Source organism: Anser brachyrhynchus (genome assembly GCF_964034855.1).
Source record: "Anser brachyrhynchus genome assembly, chromosome: 3".
NCBI lineage: Eukaryota > Metazoa > Chordata > Aves > Anseriformes > Anatidae > Anser > Anser brachyrhynchus.
Window position 1 is genome coordinate 29,737,407 of NC_137696.1, and position 21,769 is coordinate 29,759,175.

At 44.1% G+C, this 21,769-nt stretch overlaps 2 protein-coding genes across 12 annotated transcripts in view; one reads left to right on the top strand and one right to left on the bottom strand.

Annotated features, from left to right (window-relative positions):
• Positions 1-4,883: 4,883 nt before the first annotated feature.
• PRPH2 (peripherin 2) lies at positions 4,884-16,496 on the bottom strand. Its single transcript, XM_080585363.1, has 3 exons — positions 14,314-16,496; positions 11,353-11,599; positions 4,884-5,839 (listed from the first exon to the last, which is right to left on the bottom strand). Exons 1-3 carry the CDS (start codon positions 14,892-14,894, stop codon positions 5,603-5,605), a joined length of 1,065 nt encoding a protein of 354 aa, XP_080441489.1. The 5' UTR covers positions 14,895-16,496; the 3' UTR covers positions 4,884-5,602.
• Positions 16,497-17,087: 591 nt separating this feature from the next.
• The window catches only part of BICRAL (BICRA like chromatin remodeling complex associated protein), a 54,411-nt gene continuing 49,729 nt past the window's right edge, over positions 17,088-21,769 (top strand). For 2 of the 11 annotated variants that reach the window (XM_080585337.1, XM_080585339.1), the window contains exons 1-2: positions 17,088-17,296; positions 19,418-20,917. The gene's annotated coding sequence lies outside the window, so the exon portion shown is untranslated. Of the gene's footprint in view, positions 17,297-17,851; positions 17,936-18,694; positions 19,147-19,417; positions 20,918-21,769 lie in introns of all 11 variants that reach the window. The other 9 variants (XM_080585344.1, XM_080585345.1, XM_080585343.1 and 6 more) reach the window with 9 other exon arrangements.

Consider the following 21,769-nt stretch of genomic DNA (forward strand, 5'->3'; position numbering starts at 1 on the left):
CAAACATTTCCACCTGGTTAGCACTTCAAGTGGTTGAGTGGGTGTGGAATAAAGGTTATATGGGTGTTGGAAGGTGTCCTGTCCATCTAAGACAGCAAAACAAAGAGCAAAAGCGCTGGCACATGGCTCGTGCTGAGGCAGGAGCAGCAGTGACCGCGGAGTGGGGCCGCTCCCTCTCCTCACACCTTCAGCACCCGCTCCTAGCCCCTCACCAGCGACACAGCTGTAAAATTCTTGAGGAGGGCGCCTGCCCCCGGGAGCGTGTACCTGTGTGAGCAGCGCGCCTGACCCGGGGCAGGACGATGCCAGAAAGAGAGGGCAGAGTTATTTTGTCCCGCTGGAGTCGGGAGCGTGCTGTGGTGGTGAATGGCAGAGACACGTCTTTGGGATCTACACATCCCAACGTGAGTCTTCTCCTCAACAAAATGCTTCCTGAAATGAATGTATTCTATTTTTAACATTGTAAGGATAATGTGAAGATTAATCTGAAGAAAAGAAAAAAAAAAGACAAATGAAGAATAAATTTAAATTCTAGGTCCTAATTAATGTAAAATTCGGGGGCTAAAACAAAAAATGCTGTCATAATTTACATAATTTACTTAACATATAGCAACATTACAGAATTCATGTTACTTCTGCTCTTAAGTTATGTAATTAATGAAAGGTTCACTCAACCGTGTTTGTATTTGGCACCTGTGTTTTCTGTCATCTTTAGTTTGTTATTTGTGCCAGACAAAGCATGGGTGTAAGCCAGGAGCACTCCCACCCATTTGAAAAGCATTTGCCTGAGGCAGAGCTGTGCTCTCTGGAGAGGTAACTTCGTCTGAGAAGGCTGAAAGCAATCATAACAGGACACCGTTGTGTTTTGGGCCTTTGTGTCGGAACAGGTAAACCCCCGAGTGCTCTGCCCTGCTTGTGTATGCTGAAGTGATTTCGGAAAGACTTGACGCCTTTCATCATGAACTAAGCTTCGTGTTCACCCTCTTACCACGGTAGCCCCCCTGGGGAGCTGCGCGCCTCAGAGCTGTGCTGGGAACCTGCGCTTTGGGCTCCTCCTTGCCCTGTCCCCAGCTGGGGCCGTGCCTCCCCCACCTGCATGTGTCTGTCCCTGGGTTTCGGGCTTGTGGCTGTCGGCCCTGCTGTGCCGGGAGCACAACGTCGAGCTGCTGAGGCTTGGCTGCCCGGTGAGGAGCTGTGAATTTAAGCAGGCCGCGGGCCGCAGACCTGCTCTTTGACCCCTGTTCCGCTGAGTTTTCCTGGGACACCTGATTCCCACCCCAGGCTCTGCGCTGGGAAAATTGGCTTTGAGAACAAGCGAGTTGTTCTCGGCGGGGTGTGGAAATGTGCCCCGTAAGGAGCTTAATCAGTTGGTGACCTTTACGTTCTGCAGGTGCTTCCTGCAGCTCTCCCACCTCACAGATGCACTTTGGGTCAAAACTCAGTAATATCTGTGAGGTGACGTGGGGCTACCAACAGCAGGTGCTTGAAGAGGGTGGCGTTTTACTACTGGAGTGTTTCAGTCAGTTACCCAGCGCTACAGATCTGCTAACGTTAAAAAAAAAAAAAAAAAAGAGTTTCATATGTTTAGTGCTTCAGATTTCATTGCGATAGCTGCGTTCCTGTTACCAGAAATACATTTGCCTAAGCCTTTGTCTCCTGCAGGGGGCTGTTACCACATGTCACCATTCTATTTTTCTGGCCTTATCTCTTAATTAACTAATCTCTAATAATGCTCTTTACTTTTTTTTTTTTGAATAAGCATTTGTGATCTGTCCCCATTTTACATCGATCCTTGTATGAACAATGCTTGCTGCTTTTTTTTTTTTTTTTAAGTGAGCAAACACGTCAGGTGAAAATAAATAGTTTTATGGGATCCCCTTGTCTTTATGTCAGCCTTGAAAACCTCCCCTGAGCACTGGTTAGTGCGTGATACCCAGGAGCCTGATATAGCATTCCCATGCTCTTTGCTAAGCTGCGTGCATGCAGTTGTCTGGTATTATAAAATGTCCAAGCTCATGTAATGCATGGAGGCTAATCTCATCAATTGTATTAAGGCTACTTAGGCATTAATAGCTTTAAGGAAGCTGTTTATATTTTCTCCTTTAAAGCATTTAATGAATGTTCTCTGTCCATTCAAGCAAATGTCACCGTAGCTGCTTTTCCTGTGCAGCCATACATTTTGAAAAATAAATGATATTTCTCAGCAGTTGGCACTACAAGGCCTTGGGTTCGATCTCAGACATGGGTACCTGGATTTAAGCCAGTGATCCATATGGAGGCACCTAAAAAGAAGTGGCCTGGTTTGTATGAGTTAAGCTTACATCCTTCTGAAGTTTATTGGTTTGAAAATCAGGGCACTGCTCTGGAAGTTCTTGGGTTGCTTCAGGCCGGCAGGTCTGGCTATGTAAGCGTTAGGTGTAAATTTAAAATAGTGGAAATGTTTTCTTTGGAATGTCTGTTACAAGTTAGAAATAAATGGGATGAGGAAAAAAAAATTTTAAAAAGGTTTATAAACGCAGTTTAGCTGATTGCCAATGATCCTGAGGATGCCACTGATTTCAGTTGTTGAGTGCTTGAAGTCAAGACCCATGAAGACGATGTAATTCTTTCAAGAGAATGGTCTACCATGCTCTAAAATGGTCTGCCAAATTCCGTTTCTAGAAAGAGGAAAGCGATTTAGGAGTCTACACACCTTGATCATATGACAAGTGGCAGTTTTTCTCTCAGGGCCATTTGTAGAGGTGAAAAGCTTCCCCATAGGAGTGCATAAAATGGGTCAGAAAATGAATTCAGAAGCAAAAAGCAGTAATGCAAATTAAAGAAATCTGTATTAAATTGTATGTATTTAAACATCATCTTTAAAGAGGTTTTTACTTGCAATGTAATTTTAATACCTAAACTTACATTTGCAGGCAGCAGAGATATCTTTATCTAGAACAGCATTTGCCATCTCACAAGAAAATATGTTTAATATTGGATGAGTGATATATTACAAGTAATATTTTACAAAGCAATCATATTACAATCCTGCAATAATCATGAGATGTTACAAAGATCTTCATTAACCAAGAGGCTTTATTTTAGACAGCATTAGCATACATACTATTCATTCTTACTTGCATGAAAGCCCAATGCCAGTATTATTCCTCTTAAACGCGTCTTGGATGGTCTCTCTACCCAAGATATACAATGACACTGTTGCTTTTGGAACTGGCTCCTCCAACGTGGTCTTGAAAGAACAATTTGACAATTTGTTATGTCTCTGGCAACAGGGTGAATAAAATAGAGACCACAAATAATGGAGAGTTCTGTCTAAAGTAATGGCCTCAGCCAAATTTATAGGAAAGCAATAAATCTACATCGCTTTGAAAAACCTGGTATCTGGTCAATTAACCCGTGTGGATCACAGCACACTGAAGCCTTGCAAGGAAAAACTGTAATCCTTGTAATGCAGCCCTTATTCATCATGTATTTCTTCCAAAAAGCTCTTCTCAGATAAACGTGGCCACGCCATATGCCACTGAAAACCCTGTTCGTCTCTCGCGGGCCAGCTGAGCCGAGCAGCTGCCTGTATGGGTTTCTTACCAAGAAGAAAGCATCTGCTCTGTTCTACCCAGTTCTGCTGTGCAGAGTTTCCCTCAGCAAAGCGATCGATGATAGGCTGTGGTGAATTGCAAGTTGGCTTTTTACGTCGGTGCCCTCGTTCTAGTTGCTCTTACGTGCACAAGGACAGATTTGACTTTGTTTTTTTTCTTCCTTGTTGTAACTAAAAGTAAAAGGTTTGGTCAGCTTTGAAAATAATAAAAATAAAATAAATGGAAGGGTGCCATAAATACCTGCCAAAATTGAGCCTTGCATGCAGCCGGCCATTGAGATGCAGACCACGGCTTGATGTACAAACCCGTTCCTCCTACCCGTCCCGCTGTGGACTGCTCTGCCCCTCCTCAGAGTTACCTATCAGTTCGGCAGAAGCCGGAGGAGCTGTGATTCTGCCGTGCTGCTGGGGCAAGTGCACACGTGACTGCAAATGAAAACTAACGAGCTGTGCAATAGTGTGGCAGCTGCAAACGTGGCTTTGTTTGAAGACTGGCCACCGGCCAGGTGGACAGGACCTGCTGAGAAAACTCTCTCAGGTATGCCACAGGGAAGTAGAGGTTTTGCACAGCTGAGTGATAAATAAGTGTGGAGCATGGCTCTTAGCTGAGGGACAGAGATGTCAGGGCTGGTGGGGGTTTGCTCTCTCTGGTTTCTTTCCTCCTAGCCGAGCTTATCTGACAGCTGCAGAAAGACACAAGCTGATGCTCTGTTCCTTTACTGGAGGCTGCACACCACAGCAAACTTTCCACGTTTTGTTGCAATGTTATGTATTAAAAAAGGTCCTCCAACTACGACCAATGTTTGCAGAGATGCACCACGTGCAAAATGTACCTTTCCTTTGACTTAAAAGATATAACAGTGGGTGCCATGTCACTGATGAGGGAAAATAAATGTTACAAAATTTGCACACTGGGGACCGATTTAAACTTACTTTTCCCTGGCCTCAAGGTTTGAGGCTTGGAGTACTTGTGGATGCATGGTATCCATTTGCTAGGACCCTGGAAAATACTTAAAGTTAGTTCTAAGTACCTTTTTTTTTTTTTTTTTTTTCTTATTTTAAATGTAGTTGGGCTTGAATACCCTGGAGAAAGCTATGAGATTACGTAGTTTTAAAAAACATCCAGAATAGCCATAGCTGGCACATGCTTACAGCATTGATTCCACCCACTACAAGAGGAATCTTCTAAGCTTCTGCTTGTTTGAGTACAAGATGAAGCATAAGTCTACAATATACTCATTCAGGATATACTGGCTGAAAAAAACAAAACAAAACAAAACAAAACAAAAAAAAAACAAAAAAAAAAAAAAACAAACAAAACCCATAAATCTTACCTTGGTGTTGTTTGTATACTTGTTCTGTTTCATTAAGTTACATTTTTTGCTTAGTACATAAATTATCAGTATAAGTTTGCATTTTGTTCTATTATGTACATCTTAAGAATACAGCAGAAAATACCATTGCTTAGCACGTTAACAAGAAATCACATTATACGAGAGGTTTGTCAAAATACTATGTTATATACAATTCTGGAAATTGTTCTTCCTTTGACTGCTAACATGTTATTCTCCAGAAAACCAAGCTGTTTGTCTTTAAAAGTTAAAGTACGTAGAGTACGATGATAAACCAACCTGAGGAAAAAATACTAACATTTCAAATTTCACTTTTAATTTCAAAACAAAATGGAATGGATCAGTGTGATGCCAGCAATTTTTTTATTTTTTGAAAACTAACGATCCCTGGTAAGGGAACATGTAACTATTGCAAGTCCTAGTGGGGTCATTTTCCCCCAGAAGTTATGAATATGGTGTACTCATAATGTGGATAAATGCATTATCCCAAGGTGCACTATGCTGTTTACTCCCATATTTAGATAATACATATATAAAAAAAGCATGTGTAGCAATGTGTATTCTGATGGTTGATACACAGCTTTTAAAAAGTAGGTATTCACAGTCCTCAGTTTTTTTCATTCCTCTTTTATGAAAGTCCATATCATTTAGGAGCTCAACTGACCGTTGTGATGGCTGGAGTCTTCCCAGCTTCTTCTCCTTCAGCCCCTTCAGCGCCTGCTTCCACCTGATTGAACTTACCAATCTTTTTCAAGCTCTCCAATGCAGATTTCAGAGTGTCCTTCAGGCTGTTCTCTAGAATCCACCCTTCACTTTCACACTCGGGGTCTTCAGGATTTGGGATGCTTTCCAGAGAGGTGTGCAAAAGACGCAAGCCAACCATCACTGATGTCTGCACCATGCAAAGGAGAAGACAGAGACCGTCAGAAAAAGCTTCCTATCCCTGTCTGCCACCCTGCTTCCAGAGAGTGTTTTTAGTCAGTCTCTCGTCTTCTAACACCAATGAGAACAAGTGACCACTTAGTGTTGTTAACAACCTCATAGGATTTGTTCTGTGAAAAGGGTGGAGGATGCGTCTGTTATCCTATCCAAATTCCAAAGGAAGTGATTACATCTGGTCTTCCAAAACCATAATAGCTTTAAAGGAGTTGGAATCCTTGTAGTTGTTTACATGGTGGAACCTCTGAGAGCTGCCCTGGACCTGCAAGGTGCTGCTTGCTATTAGGCTTTTGAACTGGAGATGGAGGAAACTTGCAAACTGCCTCAGGTAGCTGAGAAGATTTGGAGTTGGTTATCAGGCACATAGTGTGGCCAAATGCAAAACTCACATCTGGCTTTTGGGCTCCTTTGAAACATGGGACTGCTCAAGCATGTGTTTCTGTGGACCATTCGTTAGCTTTTTTACCCTGGTCATCATGCCTATGTATGATCAGTGTCTCCAAACTCTAGGAAGACTAAAGCTACCACTGGCTACCCTCAGCATTTTCAGATGTTTTTCTACCTTCACTCAAGGCCAGAAAGGGAAAATCATTGGTCAAACAAACCAAAAGGGAAAAACATTGGTCAAACTTCATCAAATACTTCAGTATCCAAATGCAACTTCTCATCCTCTTTAACATAGGAAGACAGGACCCCTGACTCCTTGGTCTTCAGAAAAGGTTCTCATGGCCCTGAATCTGGAAATAGTCTCATTTTATTGTGAACCTACCTAATACAACAATGACTTTAACCAATTGAAGCACCACTCTATAAAGGCCACAAGAAATGGTAAGTCATATCACCCTAGTCTCAGGATTTAAAGTGTTTGACATCTTTCTTTCACTGAGACCCAGTTTTCCTTCTCACAGTCCTGGGACTAATAGCTTTCATAACAGTGGTTGTTGTGGGTAAAGATTAATATATTAACAGGTCTGGACCTAAAAGATGATCTCCGTGTTGCTCTCTATCTGTGCTACCTCACTGTATGTCAGCAGTAGCTTTTTCTTGTGACTGACTTACTAAGTCACACTGTTTGACAGAAAAATTAGCTGTACTCTCAGGCTTTAAGTCACTAAATATGGTCTTGCTTTAAAGAAGAAGATGCTTGTGTTCAAGGCAGCAGATGATCTGCCCTTGGATGAGATTCTGTAGCATTTTCTCTCAGTTTAAGACTTCCTTTTCATAAAAGTCCTACTCAGGAAGAGTTTTGAGTCCCCAGGTGTAAGAGGCTTGCTAAAAGCTGTATGAAATGTTCAGGCTCTCATTACCTCCTCTGACCTGAGCCTGTTGTCTCTGCCAGATGAGAAGAGGGTCCGGGAAATTGGAGACAACTATCTGGTAAATTAATCTGTTTCCCATATGATAGCACAGGGCCTTGAACCATCAGTTTTGCTGAAGTAATTTATGTTGTAAATTTTTTATTTCAAACCTTCCATGCAGGCAGCTTTTCAATACTCCCATCTCTTTCAATTTGAAAATCCTGGCTAGGACACTTAGAGTTGCATACAATGCACAGATCACATTATCAGAGAAATTATGAACGACAGCTGGACTTGTCTGCTACCTCAAAAATGCTTCAGCATGCTTCAGTTTTGTAGGGATAGTTAGAGTTGACCTAAGTCTGTAGAAACATTTTGAGGGACCTTGATAGGCTTGAGAAATGGGCTGACAGGAACCTCACAAACTTCAACAAGGGGATGTGCAAAGTCTTGTACCTGGGAAGGAAAAACCCTAGGCACCAGCACAGGCTGGTGACCTGCCTTCTGGAAAGCTGCTCTGCAGAAAAGGACCTGGGGGTCCTGCTGGTCACCAAGTCGAACGTGAGTCAGCAATGTGCCCTTGTGGCAAGGAAGGCTAACATTTTCATGAGCTGCATTAGGCAAAGTGTTGCCAGCAGGCTGAGAGAAGTGATCCTTTCCCCTCCACTCAGCACTGGTGAGGCCACACCTGAAGTGCTGGGTTCAGTTTCCGGGCTCCCTAGTACAAGAGAGACATGGACACACTGGGGAGAGTCCAACATAAGGCCATAAAGATGACTGAGGGACTGGAGCACCCCTTCAATAATGTAAGCCGGAAAGGGCTGGGGCTGCTCAGCCTGGAGAAGAGAAGGCTCAGAGGGGTCTCATCAACATACATAAATACCTGAAGGGAGGGTGCAGAGATGGAGCCAGACTCCTTTCAGTGTTGCCCAGTGCCAGGACAGGAGGTAATGGGCACAAAGTGGAGCACAGGAGGTGCCCCCTGAACGTCAGGAAACACTACTTTAACATAAAGGTGGCTAAGCATGGGCACAGGTTGCCCGGAGAGGTTGTGGAGTCTTAATCTTTGGAGATGTTCAAAAGCCGCTTTGACATGGTCCTGGGCAACCTGCTCTAGGTGTCCCTACTTTAGCAAGGGGCTTGGACCAGATGGCCTCCAGAAGTCCTTGCCAACCTCAATCAGTTTGTGCTGCTGTCAGTTGTAGACTTGTGTTTAATCCCAGTCCAGCAGAGAAGGGTCCCACAGCTAGCCCAGTCTTGCTCAGTGATGATTTACCCTGGCCAATGAACAAACCATCATGAAAACTCTTGTCATTTTACAGCAGCTTTAGAGTGGCAGGAAGAACAGGCCTGTGACATTTCTCCAGGGCTGGGAGGGCTCACTATATCTGCATCTGGTGTATCCCCCTGCACCACAGCATGTTTAGCCTCTCAGTCTATACCAGCAGAACGTACTCTGTTCTCCGGCCTGGTCCCTTCTCCCCTGCTGCCTATGGGCAGGTTTTCAAGATTATTGTGTGCCTCTTCTGGCGCTGAGTTCCCCTCCGGCACATGACGTGCAGTGCACATCCCACTCGTGGCCCGTGCCTCTCCTGGGCTCCCAGCTGCCAGAGCTCAGTGCTGTGCTCCCTCTGTGGTGCCACGCATGAGATGAATTTGGCACCACACGTTTATACAGGTGAAGGCCCTGGCATGGCTGGGGACCGCTGCTGCCCTCCCACCCTTGATTTGAAAGGCTCTGTTCCAGCCCCCAGTTTTCTCTGCGGCAGGTCGCAAAGATGGCCGGGCTTGCTCTGCTTGACCTTCTGCAACCAAGCCCATCTGTTTGCCAGGGTTTAGCCGGAGGCGGCTTAGCCAGGGCACCGTGTGATCTTTTTTTGTCACCCTCATGACTGATTGTCACTCCAGGGAAGCCTACAGCTTTGCTAGTAAAAGCAGTGTGCAGATAATAATATACTTCCAGAAAACACGACAGGCTGCATGTATTTTGTTTTTCCAAAAAGAAGTCCTAACAGTTCAAAACCGGTTTGTACAGACACTTGAGACCCCAAGTCGGTGCCACAGAGACTTGGTGCCTGGAGGTAACGGCGGTGAGGAGAGTTCCCCGTGGGGCCTCAGCGCCCCAGGCCCTGCCGGCAGAGCCCTCGCAGGCCCCACGGTGGTTTTGGCCACACAGGAGGTGCCAATGGCTCTGGCTTGCGCCAGTCCCAGAGGCAAAGTAACACTGGACACACTTTTGCGTTTGGATTTTTCCATAATTTCTCAGCAAGCTAACTAAAAGTGAAATACAGCATGTGGGGCCCACAGCCCCACTCCCACTGTGTTCCACCCTGGTGAGGCTGAAGCCTGACTTCACCAGGAGCCCAGGCCTCTGCTGCACTGCTACTCAGTAGAAAACTGTTTTCTACCCTGACTGCAATTTAAAGAAAGAGATTGTATTCCAAGGGAGGATAAATTGATGTCTGCTTCCTGCTTTGCTTCCTCCCTTCAAAGTTTCCCTTAAAAGCAGGGGGAGTTTAAGACCCAGATCTGGACCTGTTATTGTGGAATATTAGGCGAGCCATAAATATCCGGGAGGGCCAATTAATATAACCTGGGATTGCGAGTGCTTGTGAGATTTCTTTAAAGCTTTGCCCTGAATGTCCTCTGATTACCTGAAAAAAATCTCACATTTTATTTCAAAAGAGATGAAGGAAATAGAGGAGAAGATCATATTTCTCATTACTTCACAGGCTGAAAACACTACCAGGGTGTAATTTGAAAAGTTAGAAATAAAATGATGTATTTTTATCACTGCTATTAATGTTAATGTATCGCTATCACTGCTCTCCCAGAAGGCAGCAGAGTTATGTTATGGGCTCCTACTCATGATTTTTCACAGCTGGCTTTAGTATTTCTGTGCAATTTTCCCCTGAGTTTTTGAATCCCCTTCTGATTTTCACATACAGCTGAAATTGCCTCTCCTCAAGGACTCGACATTTGAATCTGTGCTGAGATAGGTGCCACAGACATCTCTCTGTTTTCTGACCAGAACAACGGTGCTACAAGTAGGTGGGACATCTACCAGGTGTGCAGAGTAGTTATTTTTACAATAACACAACATGGAATAACTTTGTGATGGTTTTCTTTTCCCTTTCAGTTCATAGATTATTTGGGTAGATGTTTGTTTTTTAAAAAGCATGTTCCTCCCTGGGAGGAGTAGACCAGTGCTTGGAACAAAATGCAGTGCATGTTTTCCTATTTGTGTTTATCCACATTTTGAGAAAAACGGCCAAATCATTTCAGATAGGTGATGCAGCTGGGCAGCAGCCGTTTCCAGTGTCAGAAGCAGCCTGCTTTGCTCTGCACCCTGCAGCAACCCTTCCTTTCTCTTCCCTTCCCTTCTGCCTCCCAGCCCTCACGCGCCAGCCCTCGTGCCCCTTCCATCCCACGCTCCTTTCGCATTAGCACTGATTAAACACCACAGTGAGAAAATTGGCTGTCTCCTAAGGGCAGAGGGACATGTTTTTCTCACATCTAATGGACAGTATTTTAGCAGCAAAGCTGCACGTCAGGTTTTGGTGCCCTCATCTGCACTGGGCAATATTTTCACCTGTTTACACATACACCACAGCTTCTGGAAGTACACTACAATAAAATTAATCTATCTGCTTTGCCTAAACATTTTTTTTTTCTTGTGGCCAAAACCATGAATGGAACTGATGGAGAACCTTAAATCAGATGCTGATCTGAAGCTGGACACTCTGCCTGTGTTATTTTTATCACTGCATAAAACACTTAATTCCACTTTCTGTCCCACAAATTGATGCCATCTCTTTCTGATGCACTGCTTTAAGTACTTTCTATTCCCTACTAGTGGGAACCCGGGTAGAAATAATGTACCTGGAGAGCTGAGCTCTCTGCACAGGGCACAAAGCTGGTCCTTTTATTCCCCTTGCTGTGGGGACGGTAAGCCCACTACCAGGCTTCCCATCGCCAAGCTGGGACCTTCCAGGCCTGCTGAAGATGTCCACTGCTGTGTGAGATTTCCTGGCCACAGAACAGTGGTGGGTGATTGATGTATTTTATACAGATTTTTAGGTCAGAAGTAGACGTTGGAAAGGTCTGGCCAAGCCAGAGCTTTGGCAAAGCATGGCAAGGGGGAGAGGGCACCGTGCCAACAGGTTACCTCGAAAAGCCAGACGAGGAGGACGACAGCACCCATGGAGCTCATCATGCTGCTGTAGTAGTGCAGGAGGGCTTCCCGGCAGCCGCGGCCCCAGAGGTTGAGCTCCTCCGTCTGGTAGTCGTAGCTGTAGTGGGCCGAGTTGTTGGTGACCTGGTACTGGATGCAGGGCCTCGGGGAGCTGGGGTTGCAGCAGCTGAAGGGGACTCCATCAACCAGGTACCGTCCATCCACGTTGCTTTTGATTCGACTGTGTGCAGGCAAGGGCAGAAGGACATGTCAATGCACACACACACGTAAAGACACACCACAGAGAACTTGAACAAGGAAGGGAGCAAATGAAACAGATTTTCCACAGTGTTTCCTAGCCACGCAACTTCTCCGCATCCCCCGTTTACAGAGTGGCATTCCTCCTGGGTGATTTTCCTCCCTAAAGCCCTTTTCCATGTCAAGGTTGCTCTGAATTTATAGGTAACTCTTCTTTATGGACACAAGCCCTCTTGAGTGACTTCCTCAAAGAATGTAATGTTTAAGAAAAGTAGAGAGAAAGTTAATGAAAGGCAGTCAGAAAAGAGTGATTGATCACTGCATAGCTAGGGTGGAAGGACTGCTGGAGGTGACCCGAATCACAACAGCCTTAGGACCCACTATATCCTGCTAAATCATTGATCCAGCAAATCTAGTATCTTCTCTTCAGTGACAATAGCTCCAGGGAGGGGCTATGCATTTATTCTTGGCTTGGGAAGGTATCCAGTATTTAAAACATGAAATGTGTTTCAGCAACAAGATGTTCAGAAATTCCTGAAGTCCTTGCAGGAGCTTCCCGACTATAATTCATTTGAGACCATGGTTGCTCTCAATAAATAGCCATTTAATCTGGTGCCTTATCAAGATGTTTAGACATGAGATATTTAGAATGCAAGTAGTTCCACTGGGGCTACAGAAGAAAACTATAATAAGAGCACTGTAACTCTAATAAATACCATCTTACTGAGAAAATGGTACAGAATGGAGAGCCTTGGTGATTTAGAAAGGAAAAAAAAATAAGATCTGAGAGTCACTTGTAGCTTTTAATAACAATATTTTAAATTTGTGTTTTACAGAGAGATGATGACAAAAGCCCGGTGAGGCAAAATTCCACTTTGCAATCAGCGCCTAAGTACATCTGAACACCAAATGCAGTTCATTCCCACTGATGTGTAAATGCTCCATGAGATTCAGAGAGATTGGATCAGACTTTAATTCTACAAATAATCTAAAAATTGCATTGCAGAGGATGGACTCCCACCTTCCCTGGAATTAAGGAGAACTTTGTAACTGACTTGAAAGGGGCCAGAACATCCCACCAGGAATACGAGCAGAGTTTGTGCCTCACCATGTGGCTCAAACCTTGAATTCACTCATTAACATCCATCTGTGAAATTTTAATGCCCTATTTCCTGTTTCAGCAGCACAAAGAAATTGCTGTGAGCCTCAGTCCCAAATAAGACATCATTTATTAAGGACAATATAACCTTGTTTTCCCTCTGTGCTTTGTCCTTCCACTGCTGCTGGATTAAGTTATAGCTCTCAAATCTCCATATAATGCTGGCAAGGTGAACTTATTATGTTTTCAAGTAGTTATTTATACCCACAGGCATACCTTCACAGCACAAATACTCCCTTATTAAATAGTGAATGTATCTGTTATAACCCTGCAGTGCAATAGGTTAACCCTGTAAGAGTTCTCACTATACTGTCCTGGTTGAGAATTGTAAAAATCAGCAGACCGCCAACTAGTTGAAACAATATGCAGAGAGGCACACAAATGAAGTAGCATTTACACAGCCGAGCGGGGATCTCATGAGATGCACAAAGCTTTTTTCAAGGGTACTTCAGACTCTTTTAACGTACGCAGTATATGTAAAAAGCAGATGGCTCCTAGTTTACAAGCCCCTCTGTGTAACCATCCAGTACCAACCTAACGAGTGACGTTCCTGAAGAAATCAGAATAACAGTCTCTTCCTCTAGAGCTTAAGTTATTATAAGATTGTGGCTATTTATGCTCAGCATTCATTTTTTTCATTTCAAAAGTTCATTTGTTCTCATGTTTATTTTTTACTTGTGCTTACTGTGCCTAACCTCATTTTAAGATTAATACCTCTTTACACCAACAATAGAGCCATTAAGGTGTTTCTGGTCAACAATCAGTTCTGGTTTGCATAGAGGAAGCTAGTGAAGTTTTCATATGAGGCTTAAAAAATTAAGCATGAATCTAGATTTTGAACTTTTTTTCACATGTTTAAGAACATACAATGCACCTGACTGTGAGACAGTATATAAAGCTGGGAACGTCGATGGATGCTGACAGACCCAAATTGTCACAGCGGTGAAGCAGTCCACTGAGTGAGTTTAATAATGGAATTCTAAATCATAAGGATTGAAAACACGCAAGTTTTTGGTAAAGCATTGCTGTTTCTGCTTGTTTTCATGAGATTACTCACCAATATCTAAACTGGAGTTTTAGAACCAGTGTCAATCGTGTCTACCCAGTGGCCTCTGCATGGGAACTTAGGTCTTGTGGAAAACTGCTTTAAGTACAGCGAGGTTCTGATACTTTGCTGTTCCCCACATGCTTGATTTTGGAAGTAGGAATGTGTGGCTTGGTGTAATGAGTTTATAAAGAGGTAAAAGATAGGAAAAAATATGTTTTTTAAGTCTGTTTACATTGCACCATGTAAGAGTGGGAATCACATTTTACTGCTTTGCATTTTACATTCTGGATAATGTTAGAGGAATCTGGCAGAGGAGAAAGTAATCTAGCTGAGCATTTGGCATCTCTATTAAAGCAAGGGCAGAGAAAAAAAGAAAAGCATTTTATACAAGAAAACCCTTCAGTCAGCATCTGTTGTGATGTATGTTTCTTTAGCTTAATGCTCACCAGATCTTGATACTATGCAATACAAACCCCACTAAGTCACTTACTCTTTCACTTCCTTGGAGCTGAAGTCCAGGTATCTGTTGCTGATCCACTGAATTTCAAACCAATCTTTGAAGCCATTGTTTCCACAGCATTTGAACTCAATTTGGAGCATGTCGATTGTCTTCTTCATGAAGCATCTTCCGGGGGTGTCTGTGTCCCGGTAGAACTTCATGCCGTTCTTCAGCCCCTGAGCCAGCGTGCTCTCCAGAGAGCCCCGCATGAGAAAGCAAATCAGAGCGACGAAGAAAATGAGTATGTTGAAGAGGAAACATAGTGCCAAGTAAGGTTTCAGCAAAGGTTTCCACTTGGCAAATTTAGTGGGATCCAGAGAGTCGTAACAAATTTTGCCAGCAAAACCATTGAAGGCGCAGGATAGTATACCCATCAATATCAAAGAATTGGGCACAAAATGGCTTTCAGAATTGTCCATCACTTCGCTTCGCTTCCGGAGCTCAATTTTGAGGAACAACCCCATGCTAAAAACAATGATTCCAGCAAACACTGAAAACCAGTTCATGAGCCATAGTCCCTGGGCTAGTTTTACCCGTTTCTTCTGGTTGAATTTGACTTTCAGCAGTGCCATCTTCGCAATACGTGAGGTGTTGAAAGGTTTCGCAGCCTGAACCCCTCTTCTCCGTGTAAGCGATTCGAGGAAGAACCATTCAGGCGTTTAGAAAGGCTCCAGCCGGCACAGCCTGAAGCGAGATGCTGCACGGCCCCTCCATCTTGAGCTCCCCGTGCGTGGCTTCAAGCAAGCAAATACTCAAAGATCCAAATTAACAATTTCTCATTAGTAAGAATAATGGGCAATTAGCGCCTACAACTATTTCTGGTGGTTCCTTCCAAGCAAAGGAGAAACAGTCTCAAGGTTTCAAATGATTTGATCTGGATCTGCACGACGTCATTCTAATACCTTTAATCATTTGATCCAATTTGGAGAAATGTCTGTCAACAGATGAGTGGAAATAATCCCTCATTTTACTATTTAGTAGATTTGGGCTTTCTTATGATAGGCTGCTTGGCAGAATGTGAAAACCCAGCGATATAAAAAGATCCTTGTTAACAGAAGAACATGGATGGTTTGAGGGAAAGGGAAGAGGGCTCTGAGATAAAAAAAAACGCTCTTCGAATACATAAATACGCTTCCTCTGTGTGACCCTGATTTATTCATACCTACAGCCAGAAACACCTTTCCAGTCCTCAGCCTCCCCTGTTTACCCGAGACGACATCCCGTGGCTTATGCATTCTGGAAGCAGCTAAGCATGTCGTTTACAGTGACCTAAAAAACCCAAGCATGGCATTTTCTATTTACTTTCAGGCTTTGTACAACCTCCGAACCTTGGCAGGAGGGAAAGCGAGAGGAAAAGTTCAGAGAAACTCAATAAATAACACGCACGTGTGCACTTGTAAAAGCTCTGCGGTGAAGAAAAATGAACTTAAACAAAGGAAAATCTGATCCCACTGGGCTGGAGCCAGCGCAGGGAGGGAGAAAGGGGTAGCCCCAGGGTGGGGTTGGAGCCCGTGCCCTGGCTGCCCTGGGGAAGGTGGTGGCACCCGCTGCCAGCATGGGGCCTGCCCGGCAGGAAAGTGAGTGGAAAAGTAAAACACAGTGCTCTGGAAACAATGCTTTTGTAGAACTGCTGCTGCCTGATACCACGGGTGCTGCTTGGTTATTGCTTGAGATCCTGGGATACCAGAGGTTTCTCGAGCAATGCTGAAAGGTGTCAAGCTGCTGTGTTTTCCTGTGCTAAGTAAATAGCAGGTCTTAGTGATGGCCCTCCCCTGGTCTGTCTGGACCTGGAGAGCAGCTAGTAACCGGGATTTTCTTAAAGCAGGTTGGTCGTGTCACTGCTGCCCTCACAGGTGAGCGTGCCAGGGGAGAGGAGGGAGGAAACTGCATTGGGGCTGTTCTCTCTGCTTGCTAAGAGGTGGATGAAAAGGGCTGCTTCTTGGGAGAGTCTCTTAAATACTTTTGTGCAGTAAGAAACAGCACTGAAATAACCTGTCTCCTGGTTTCTTTTATCCTACCCATGCAGTGCACTTTGCTACATTTCACTGACTTCTCCGGGGCTCAGCTGGGGAATACAAGGTAGTTTGGAGGGTGTATTTTTCTGACAGCCAGAAGTCAATTCGACATAAATGAACCTGATTTTTTTCCCTTTCTTTTCAGTGATGACAGAGTGAAACTTTGGTAAGTGAAAAAAAAAAATAATCAAGACTATGAATCAGAGCGATATACAGTGAAACATGTTCTGCTCTGCAATTAATAGGACAAGAAATAGTAAAACTGCCCACAGCAGATGTAAGCCTGGTGCCACTCTGGGTACTGAGAAGTTTGTATTCAGGGGCATAGATAAGTCTCAGCACCTGCTACCTTAATAATTTAACATTCAGATGCCCACAGTAAATCTGATGAATCGAAGTTAAGTAACTGTGTGTGCAACTGTAAGCGTGCACTACGGTGTTTCCTGTTACCTCAGGGAAAGAGCTAGTGAAACAGAACGCGTAGCATAAGCTTCAGGGCTCATCGGGGCCTCCAAATCTACCGCCTTACTCTTCTCCTTAATGAAGGTATCAGGAGAGGTCCTGATAAACCACCCGTAAATGGTTAACACTTTCTGGGGGATGATCCCTGAATCACCTGGTGCCCAGGAAGGTGATTCACAATCAGGCCTCTGAGACTTCAGGTGACTCCTTTAAAGTCATCACTTTGAGTAATGAGCACAATTAAAGCAACCCAGATTTGGATAGTTGCTGTGTTTATTTAAGTAGTTTCAATGGGCCGATACAACTTGGTATAGTAAAAGCTACTCACTTATCAAATTGAGTTACCATACTGACAAGTTTTAAAGAGGATTACTGATGGTAATTCACATGCTTTTGCTTAAAAAAAAAATGAAGTCAGTGCTTAAAAAATGGAGAGTTGGTGTTTCCAGCTCATCCCGGACAGAGGTGGCAAACCCTGTGTGACCTTCAGCAAACTGGTGAGCTGAGGGGTGTCTCCAGCACAGTAACATAGGGAAGAGGAGGGTTAAGGGGGATCATAAAAAAAGTGGCTCAGGGTGTGGACAGCATGGCAAAGAAAGATGTTTTTGCATGTAATCTGCTCTTCTTGTAAATATTTACCTTGGCTGGGACTGGCCTTTAAATGGGTAAATTTACTACCTCCTCCTATTTCAAATAGAAGATCTTGAAACTGATCCGTAGAAGACAAAGGCTAATTGCAGTAAGGATGTTTGAGTTAATGGTCTCCTCAGAGGTTGCATATTAAACTCAAATATATAATTCATACGCTGTTCCAGAGAAAAAACAATGTTAAGATAAAATATTCAAATGATTATTGATCTGCTAGGACTTCCTGTGGAAGTGTTCAAATTCAAAATATTGTTTCAGAATTGTAATATCTACTGATAACAACGTAATACTGGTACTTTTCCAAAAAAGCTAACCTAAATATAACCAACATTACCGGTTAATGTTGGGGGAGAGGAAAAAGGTATCTTTAATACAACTGATTCAATCTGGTATTTGCTATGCAGTCTGCTGCCCAGCCCTGGACCTACCATGCTCCTTACCAAGTCTTCAGGAATGTGAAATGTAAAAGGCAAATTCCCTTTATACAGGTATACCCTACATGCCTAAATCATGAAAGTGCTTTTAGTTGGTAATAAAAATAATTTCCTGGCCTAATCTGCTTCTTTCATGCTGCTCTATGATATGAAACAGTTGGCTTTCTTATTTCTTGGTGGTTGTTTTTTGTTTTTTTTTTCTTTTTTCCTTTAGAAGTGGTTAGGTGTCACTGCAAGGATGAAGGTGCCTGTTTTAACTGCCGTAGGAGGTTGTTGTGCGGAGCTAAGAAATTTGTTTCTGTGCTGTTGTTCATGGATTTGTTTGGGATAATAACCACGTGGTGTGTACAGGGACGGTCCTGAGGCACAGCGCGATGAAATGGCTGTGCCAGAGTATATGGATCACAGGAGGAGGAACAAGTCTGACTTGTGACTTGTCCCTCCTGCGTACACCAGTGTGGGTTGCCCTGTCTGCGGCACGTGAAGTGCCTGCAGGTCCTGAGGCTGGGAACGGAGGCAAGTGGCTAAATCCAGTGCTTGGGCTGTTGTGTGTCCCGGGAAAGGCGAGGAGGGGCACCGACCCCTGTGGTTCCCCAACAGCGCTGGGGCATACACTGGGGTCTTCAGCATGGTTTTGCTCTGGGCAGCTCCCAGCACTTCGCCCATCCTTTATCCACAGTGTGCTCTGAAAACGCAGTCTGTTCTTGGACCACAAGATGCTCATTGTGAGAATTTATTTGTATTATTGTGATGCCTAGGGTGTACTGCTCACTGCTGAAAAAATAACTTATAAATCAACATCTGTATTTGCAGAAACAGGGAAGAAATATGTTGGGAATTTAAAGAAGCTTCCAAAAGGATCACAATAGCCATTATTACAGGAAAACAGCAAAACAGATGGAACCTGAACTCAGATAAATTAGATCATGTTGTGAAAAGAAACGCTGAAATTCCACAAGTAGCACAGGCTTTTCTTGCTGTTTGTATCTTTCCTTGCGTATGATGAAATTGGCTTTTTGGAACAGTGCAGCCTATGAGCTCTCTTGTGCGGCTGTCTGATCTGCAACAAGAAGGCTGCACAGAAAAAAAGCCTCAGTCACAAGTGGGGAGAGCCTGATGGAAAGAGGGAAGAGCTGAGCAGTACAAGGATGATACACAGGGGAGGGAAAGACGTGTACTTGTCTGCAGGCAGCTCTCAAATCCAGCAAGTTTGCCCTCAGATCCCACTCCCACGTGCTGGGAGAAATCCGCTTGGAAAGACAGAGGTAGGTGGATATGGAGGGGCCTGGGGTTCAGTATGTTTGGTGGAAAGAATTCAGGAATTGTTTAGCGGAAAGCTGTTGAAGCATTTTGTAGCACCTGAAGCTTTTCCAGGTAAAGGCACTGATACTGAATCCTTGTCTATATATAATTATTCCCCAAATAATGAAAACATATATATTTAAATCAATTAAAAAATATAAATATAAGCTTTCAAATATATGGGTAAAAGTATGTAAGAAATTGTCTTGTGTACTTCTTACCTGTTTTTTTCAGGCAACAGTTTTGCTAGAGCCCACACACCAGAATCCATCTAAATGAAACAGGGCTGGATAAAGAGAAAATGCCAACAGCTTCCCTTGTGTTCCTGCTATTCAGAGAGCCACATGCAGGCAGGCAAGGGGGGCAGCCTCTTTCAGGGTGCGATGGCCAGGTGAAATGCTGGCCACACTGGAACCAACAGCAAAACTCTTGGCTGCTTTTCTAGGATTAAGTTTTCTCACCACTCAACCCAAAACATCAACAAATACCAACACTCAAAGATCTGCATAGTGCTGAGGAACTCTTTTTGAGTAAAACTATTTTGTTCGCAGACACATGAGCTGTAAAAAGCTGAGTTAGATTGCTGCTAACAAAGTTACGTTTATCTGCAGGTTTCTGTAGGGTCACCAGCTAGAGCAAGGCAATCCAACCAGCTTGTTCTTCGAAATGTTTTAAGAGTTAGCTCTCATGACTCTGGAAAACTGTTCCACGCCTCAGTGCTCTGTACGGTTCAGAAGCTTTCTGCCAATTAGTTCAGGGCCAATTTTCACCTAGTTTTATTGTGCCAGTGTTCCTGTTATCCTCATGATGTAGTCACACCATGCCCTTGGCAGGCGTTTGTTTTTCAGCTGCTGAAGCCTAGCAGAAGTTGCTGCTGTTATTACTACAGGGGATGTATTTCTAATGAAGTTCCTTGTTTGTTCTGGTGGTGATGAAACAAACCAGGGCTGAAGACCTTGAGGAGACTTCATTCACTCTGGTCTCGTGTTATGCTGGTTACGTGGACTGGGGTGCAGCTCCCCCACCACCCGTAGCACGAGCGTGAGCCTGAATTCACTGGCTGGCCACTCAGCCGTGAAACTGCTCCGTACAACCCAGGGCTGAGCAAAGCCTCCTTAACACGATAACCTCGGGAGGAGGAGATTCTTGCAAGCCCTCTCCAGCAGGTTAGCCATAAAGCAATCCCAGCTCCTGGCCTGCAGGAGGCTGGCGGGCAATTTTCTTCATGTCAGCATTGCTCGTTGTACCGAGGGAAGAAAGGGAACGTGCCGCCCTCCTCCGCCAAGCTGCGATTAGCAGAGGCACAAAGCAGCTCTGACCAGGCTGGCATTGTGTCTCCTTGACCCAGGAGAACGGAGACAGCCCGGCACACCTCCTGGGACCTGCTGCTGCACGAACCCTGCCCAGCCCTGCCTCTGATTGCTCTCAAGTGCAAGCTTCAGAAGGACAGCGTGGTAGCCAAGTCGCTTGCCCAAACAGCTCAGGATACCTTGTGACACTCTTACTCTCTTTGAGGTTTGCTCGAATGTGATGCACCAGCTGCTCTGTCATCACCTCATCTAGAGACAAGATGGCAGGCAACTCCTGCCTTGTTACACCCAGGCGCTCTCAGTGAACCTATTTCATCACGTACGTGCTCAAGAAGTGTTCTGACCTCTTGAATGAAGTGCTTCAGGCTTACCTGCTGGCAGCAAGGCATTTTGCTGATGCCTTCTTTGGCAGTTGAGGCAAAAGGTAAACAAATACAATCAAGCTGCAAGTCTTGTGAACCAGGCTCTTGGTCTTACAGTGCTCAGTGTTTTGTCAGTAAGTGGTTCCCATGAAATAGTCTACGCAACTCTATAGTCTAGAGCTGCTGAAGTATCCCTGGTGTCTTATTTCCAGAAATGTACACTGAGTACATCACTGAAAGATTTTTTTTTCCATCTTAGAGGAAAAAATTAGTTTAGTAACAGCTGGGAAATTTTAAAGATGATTATTATATATATAACTATCTGGTGAAACATTTTCGTATGTATTTACTTCTACCATGCTTTTAAATAACTTTGTCAAAAAAAAATAAAAGTGAATCAGTACGCAATTCTCGATACATCTGAGTTACCACTTCACGCTAAATTTGACTGGAAAATGGATTTCTCAAGTAGCTAACTGTACTTGTGGGACTTCAGCTGCTGTTCCTTTCTTGCTCATGCTGCACTTGCTAGTCCTCCTTTTGCTTCCTGGTGAGGCTTGCAGGAGGCTGGCCATTACCGCACAGGTGAGTAACACCAGAGCTGCCTGCACTCCTGCTGTCAGCATGAAGCGCTCCTTCTGGGACACACGGACAACAACCTGCCAGTGCCTGTGCTGTCTGATTTCCTCCTACACAGGGATTTCTACAAGTGGTGTTGTTAAAATAACTCAGTGGATGACAATGCATAGGTGCTTCTGTTCCTTCCATAAGAAAGATTTGGAAACGTTGCAGTTTCTATACTGACACAGCCTATGTACATATACTAGCAAAAAATTTCTAGTGCTTGCATTCATATCCTGCAGTATTAATGTAACACTTTTGTTTCAGGAGTTTAAATTTCTCCTAGAATGATT

What these genes read in the sequence shown, in the direction of transcription:
- PRPH2 (XM_080585363.1), bottom strand. Translation starts at nt 14,894, where the DNA reads ATGGCACTGCTGAAAGTCAAATTCAACCAGAAGAAACGGGTAAAACTA. An exon ending in AGCTCCAAGGAAGTGAAAGA is followed by an intron (nt 11,600 to 14,313) that starts GTAAGTGACTTA and finishes GCCTGCACACAG; the next exon opens with TCGAATCAAAAGCAACGTGG. An exon ending in TCCTCGTCTGGCTTTTCGAG is followed by an intron (nt 5,840 to 11,352) that starts GTAACCTGTTGG and finishes TGCATGGTGCAG; the next exon opens with ACATCAGTGATGGTTGGCTT.